Below are 6,668 nucleotides of genomic sequence, written 5' to 3' on the forward strand. Positions count from 1 at the left end.
CCGGTGCAACCTCTGATTGACCAGAGCAGTGCACAGCAAGCTAGAAGCCGATGCATAAATCATGAGAATGGGAGGCACTAATGTCTAAACCGCTCATAATTATTCAAGAGGGGACAAGGTCGATGTCAATCAAAAACCTCGGCCCATTCCCCCCAGGATCAAAGCATTTGACATTTGATGTAAGGGAATTATGTTATAAAAATGCAGAGTCTGCAGGAGATTCACTCCAAGCTACCTGTTTTACTGCTAAACCTATAGGCAAGCCGCAAGTCAATAAACTATAGCTTAATATATTTGCTATAGGGCCGTAATAGGTCCTATAAATCATAGCCTACTGGTTCTTTCAAGTCAGGATGGAAATTTCTCTCTACATTTTATTGAGAAAAAACAGCTTTAGTAGGCCTATTCTCTGGGGGGGGGGTACCACATTGATCATTTTCTACTTAAAGGCTTCTCTACATAGAAACATTGCTTATTGAACACTGTTGTTGTAAAAACATTGCATCAGCATGACATGATGCATATGCCTACATACTGGTACTGTATGTCAAATAAATTATATAGAATTTATTATTTTGTTGTAATTCCAAATGTGATCTGTAGGTGTAACTGGTGCACTAACTATAATGTGCACATACTATATAATGTGTCTGTGCTGTAGCGTACTATATTACAGTAGGATGGCTGAGGCTGCAGTATAGCAGTGATAAATGCCCCAGCCAGGTGTGTGCCCAGCCCAGGGCTGCAGGTTCAGTGTGGGTTTTGACAGAATCTATGTCCTAAATGGGACTCTATTCGCTAAATAGTGTACTACATTTTGACCAGAGCCCTATAGGCCCTGGTCAAAAGTAGTGCACTATAAAGGGTATAGGATGCCATTTGGGAAGCATCCAGAGAGAGGCAGGAGGAGAGATTAATTAGGGTTAAATTTGATTTGGAGCGATCAGCAGAGTCATGCAGAGCTGAAGCAGTGTTATGTCAGCGAGAGTGAAGTCTGGCCTCTGCATCCCCTACTAATCCACTGAAACTCCAGCACCTCTCTCTCACTGCATCCCAAATGGTACCATCTTCCCTATTTAGTGKACTGTTTTTGAGCCCTGGTCAAAAGTAGTGTACTAAACAGAGAATAGCATGCTATTGGAGATGAACCTCACTCTCTATGCCAAAGCAAAGTCTACCTCGCACACAGCAGCTCCACTGCACACACCTTCCCTCAGGTGCTTCAGGCAGCTGTAACCCCTCACACCGCTCCGCTCTGCACTCAGATGTTGTGCTGCCTGTGAGACTCCTGAAGGATCATGGGGTGCAGATTTCTCTATTCCCATGATCTCTCCATAGCATATCTGCTACTGAAGTTGGGGTAGGCAGGCATATMCTCAAGCTGTAAGGTTAGCACAACAACAATTTGACATGCAGTTAATTGTCCATTAAATGGGCAATCAGCAGTAGCTACATGATATGTACCCATTGATTCTTGAATAATATAACTTAGAAATGTCTCATGAGCTTAGTTCAACTGTCATACCCCATCAGAACCCAAAATATAAGCTTGTTTTACTCCAATGTTTATAAACAAAAGTAATTGTAAACAAACACTATACAGCCTCTAAACATGGTTCAAACTATTATTTTGATAATGGATGGTCAGTCCTTGCATTCATATCTCTGTACATGAATTTGAGAGTGGTTACATTTCTTTAGCCCCATCCCTCAGCTTTTTACCGAAACAGGGGCGGGAAGAAGCTATTGCGGGAAGAAGTTTGTATTGTATAAGGGTAAAGAGAAGGCCACCTCGAACTGGCACTGATATTATTGAAGTGATATTATTGAAGTAAGTAYAGATATGAGTAAAGATGGTTTTTTTACATTCAAAAAAGGTCAAATGTTTTTCTTTCTGCCTCATAAGAAAACAGGGGGCAGGAAAACCAGCATGCAGGGAACTACTTGTGTGTATTACTTAGATTATTGTGTGAACTAGACTGTACTGTAGCCTATAGATGTGAGTGACCAAGTTGATAAGGCCTATGAATCTCATACACTGCATCAACAAAATCATGGAAACAGTAGCAGCATAGCAACCAGTTGCTAGGAAGAAGCAAAAGGCAGACCCCTAAAGAACTGACTTGCTTAGTTGGCAAGTGAGCCATAAAAAATCAATCCCCCAATGACTACCTACCATGTTTCCATGGTGACCATATGGGAAGTGATGGAGCTGTTTGGATGGGCTATGGGTATCCTATATTTACCAACATGAATGCGCTCAGATCTGACCTGTTGTATAATTTTTGGGAGACAAATTTCCACGAAAAAAATCCTGCATGCGCGCGACCGACACGCCCATACAACTCCACCTGAAGTTTTGTGAACGTGCCTCATCTCTATGGAGACAAAGAGACGCATCAGAGGGAAAAACACAGAAGTTGGGGAATTAGCTAGCTACGTTAGCTATCTAGCGGCTCACTGACTGACTGAAAATGGATTCGATTAAATAGTAAGAGGAGATGATAATAATTTAGCTATTCTGTAATTAGTTAATAGGTTAACAGAATGGTAGAGCATTTGCATTTACTTAAGCATCCGCCACCACAATTCGACCGATCCACCTGTCTTAGCATACCTATTATATAACTAGCTAATATATTACATTATTATGGTGACGAACACGCCAACGAGTTAGCTAAGTTAGGTAACTAGCACATTTTTTGATATGTAAAATAGCTCCATGTGTAATCTTATAAATCAATAAACTTTACTTCAAATATTGACCATCTGTAACGTTGTATGTCAGGAGTCTTTGTCCACATAATGTATAGCTGGGAAAGACGCGCAGCTGAGAACCTCACCAATGCTGAACACATTTGTGAGGTGAAGAAGAGAGACCTTAAATATCAGGTAAGCTATGTTCCAAAGAGGTATTCCTAAATCTTATACATTAGCAGTTCTAAAATAATTTTAATGACATGAAGGTTTACAGGGCATAGACAATTGTATGATGGATGTTGTTCAAGTATGACCACAACAGATAACAGTGATKGCCTATGGTGTAGAGATTATAGCTGAATGAAAGTGATGATAATTAAGGCGATTATATGGAAATGAAGGTAATTATGTTGCAGGACCACCTACGCAGACGGGAACAGGAAAGGGCAGACGCAGAGGTGAGGAGGGAAGTACACAGAGTACGGACGCCTTCACCAACACCTCAGACAAATAGGTTCAAAGCCCGCAGGTATGAAAGACCATGGGCACAGGGAGCYCAAGACACCAAGAAGGTATTAACTCTTCACACTTCTACAGTTTTACAAGTGCCACATAACATTYTCTGTACATGTCATTGAAACAACATTGGTCCTGTATAGCTCCGTTTGTAGAGCATGGTGCTTGCAACACCAGGGTTATGGGTTTGATTCTCATGGGGGGCCYGTATGAGAAATGTATGCACTAACTACTAAGAGAGTCTGCAAAATGACTAAAGTAAAATGTCAACATCTCTACAGTTCATTGGTTGAGACTGTAGCCTACTTTCCTCTTTATCCATCCTCTAATAGTTTCTCTCTGTCTTGCTGCCTGCAGTCCTCCAGCTCTGTGAAATCCACCAGATCAGAGATGAGAAACTCACAGAACAAAGGCTCAGTGTCCCGCTTTCCTGCCATCTCCAGCGGAACCCAGAGCAGTGTAACCCAAAGTAGAACAGCAGAACTGGCAACCACATCAAAGACATGGAGAAGAGCCATTGCCCCACTGGCATCCCACTGTAAGATTCTCACAATGCATTCTCTGCTGCATCCTCTTTAGACCATGCCCCCCCCCTCCCCCCCTAGTAGTGTAGGGAAAAAAAAGGATGTCACGGGGGGGCAGGATAGAGTTTGGAAAACCCTGTCTTAGACAACGGACTTCCCTCACCAGTGGTTATGGGGTCCAATGACTACATTTACATGTTTTACCAAATGTATATACTTTCTTCTTTATGCTTTTTTCAAGGTAAGGAACAATCTCCACCATGTCACAAACACAGATCTGTGGCTATAAAAAACAGAGCCTGTAAGTTATCCACATGTGCAACTAAGTCAAACACTCTGAAACTAACACAAAGTCAAGACACACTGAGGGGGAAGAGAAAGATGGGGGCACCATCATGTGACTGTGCAGATAGTTCAAACATCTCTACAAGACATGATCTGGTCAAGAGGCCATTAGACAGCTGCTCCCWCCCACAGCCCCTGACCTCTTCTAGAAGGTCCTACACAGATTGGCCCCGTCTCCCCTCACTGCAGTACCACCGCTCCCCCAGCCCAGACGACCCAGAGCCCCATCCCTATCTCCAGCTGATCTCGGATCCCTTCCAGGGCTTTTCAGAGAGCAGTAGTATCACAGAGGAGTACGTACGCAGTGAGGACACCTACAGGGCTGAGCTCTGCTCCAGGAGTTTAGCTGACACCAGTCCTTTGTCTGTACCGGAGTCCCTCCCCTCGCAATGCCCCTCCAGCAGTGGCACCCTGGAAAGCAGCTCTCTCAGCCTCAGTGACTCCTTCACCGGCCCACTCAGCAGCTACTTCCGCACGCTGGGTGTTCTGTCCTCCGAGTCTGAGTCGGACGGGGAAGACGACAGCCATTCATGTCAGGATGCTGATAGAGAGAGCTACTACATCCCTGTGAGGTGGACTGCCTCTCAATCTCCCAGTGTCCGTACCGTCCGGAGTCCCAGGGGCCTGCAGTCCCAGCTGAGTATGGAGTCAACAAGCACCCCTGAAGATTCACCAAACAGTAGAGCTTCATACACTGGAGGAGGATATAGTCCCATGCCTTCACTGATGCAAGTAGGTCGACTGTCGATATCACCGTTGTCCATAACACCCTCTGTCACACAGAGAGCCAGCAGGGGGACTCTCACTACCCCGCAGCAGCTGTATGAACACCTCCCTGAGCTGGATCATCTCAGCCCCCTTAGCCCCAGGAGAGCTAACCCCATCTGGCTGGGCTCAGAGAGATGGCCGGTGCTGGAGGCCTCACCACCCAGGACCAGCTACACCCTGAGGCACTCCCAGCTGGTCAGCAGGATCCAGCAGGAGGAACCAGAGGAGGTCAGAGGAGAAGCTAGTAGTAGTGACAGTAGTACAGAGGACACTCCGTCCTCCAGCGAAGCCTCGCGCCATGGGACCTCTGGGCTGATGGATCACCTGACCATGGCCCTGATGGCCCTCCGTGACATCCGCAGGGAGGTGGCTCACATTCAGATGAGCAACGCACAGCAGGGTAGCGGTGCTATGACAGCTCAGGAGGCTCAATCAGCACCGGCTACCAACCCAGAGACGTTACGCAAAATCAAAGAACGGTGAGAGGAGCTGGAGAATGGAACAAGTATTCTTTCCTTCTGTTATTGTCATTATGTCAGATGAGTATCCTCCATAAATATAGTTACTGGTCCCTTGATAAAGTTTGGCATGCACATTTATTTTGCTTACAGGTCTTTTATACAGATGTAGGATCTTAATTTGACCTACACTGAGTGTAAAAAACATTAASAACAACTTTATAAAGTAGCATGAAATCATCCTATATTCTTCATCTCAATTGTAGTCTTCTAACCTCCACAGTCTGTTGGAGGAGTCGTCTGATGAGGAGGAAGGGGACCAGTGTCGTATCTGTCAGTGTGGTGCTGGCTCCCCGACGAACCCCCTGCTCACCCCCTGTCTCTGCTCCGGCAGCCTGCAGTACATCCACCACGACTGCCTGAAGAGGTGGATCCAGACTAAAATACAGTCAGGTCAGTTTAATGACTGATTTAATTGTTGAAATGAATCATGATGGTGTGGCTCTGAACTGATAGAAGGAATGAAGTGTGTGTGTGTGTGTGTGTGTGTGTGTGTGTGTGTGTGTGTGTGTGTGTGTGTGTGTGTGTGTGTGTGTGTGTGTGTGTGTGTGTGGTTGTGTGTTACCGATGTGTTTCCAGGGGACACCCTGTCGTGCGGTCAAAACCTGTGAGTTGTGTAAGGGGAGCCTAACACTGCATCTGGACGACTTTGACATGGAGGAGTTTTACCAAAGGCATGGTCAGACACAGGTACACATCCCTTCTTTTGCATATCCCTATAGCATACTACCCAGCTATGCAATAACTGTATCATTCTGTTGTTGTGACTTATAATATAAATGCTTATCTGTGTGGTAGCAGGTTGACGTTTACGGTTATGAATCTTGCTCTGGAGGCAGAGCTGCGCAATTTCCGCTAGATGGGTCAGCTGCAAAGTCAAAATTGGCTATATTGTTAAAATTAAATGAAAATGAAAATTTGCTTTTAGTTCATAATTTGACGTTAGGGTTAGGCATTTGGGTTAGCAGTGTGGTTAGGGTTAATGTTAGGGTTAGGTTTKAAATCWGATTTTATGACTTTGTGGCTGTGCCAGCTAGTGACCACTCTGCAGAGCTGCCTCCAGAACAAAATTCATGACGAAAAACGCTAACCTGCTGTGTGATATGGCATGCTAGTAGGAGTAAATATTAGTAGGTTGTTTATCTCATCCATATTCTCTTTTAACCTCCTCTGACTTCCCTGCCGTCCCAGGTGGAGCAGACCAGTCCAGAGCTGTACATGTTGCTGATCCTTCAGCAGAGGTTCTCAGAGCTGCTGCAGGTGGCCCAGTCACGTAGCAACACCGTCTCTAGGGTAG

General features: G+C 45.2%; 1 protein-coding gene across 1 annotated transcript; it reads left to right on the forward strand.

The window, feature by feature from the left end:
- The first annotated feature begins 2,381 nt into the window (after window positions 1–2,381).
- Window positions 2,382–5,872, forward strand: LOC111967053 (E3 ubiquitin-protein ligase MARCHF7-like). The gene is made up of 6 exons (XM_023991958.2): window positions 2,382–2,491; window positions 2,789–2,892; window positions 3,117–3,272; window positions 3,574–3,754; window positions 3,982–5,332; window positions 5,595–5,872. The coding sequence occupies exons 2-6, from the start codon at window positions 2,806–2,808 to the stop codon at window positions 5,779–5,781; spliced, it is 1,962 nt and encodes a 653-aa protein (XP_023847726.1). The 5' UTR covers window positions 2,382–2,491; window positions 2,789–2,805; the 3' UTR covers window positions 5,782–5,872.
- Window positions 5,873–6,668: the final 796 nt, after the last annotated feature.

This window comes from Salvelinus sp. IW2-2015, linkage group LG8, assembly GCF_002910315.2.
Source record: "Salvelinus sp. IW2-2015 linkage group LG8, ASM291031v2, whole genome shotgun sequence".
NCBI lineage: Eukaryota > Metazoa > Chordata > Actinopteri > Salmoniformes > Salmonidae > Salvelinus > Salvelinus sp. IW2-2015.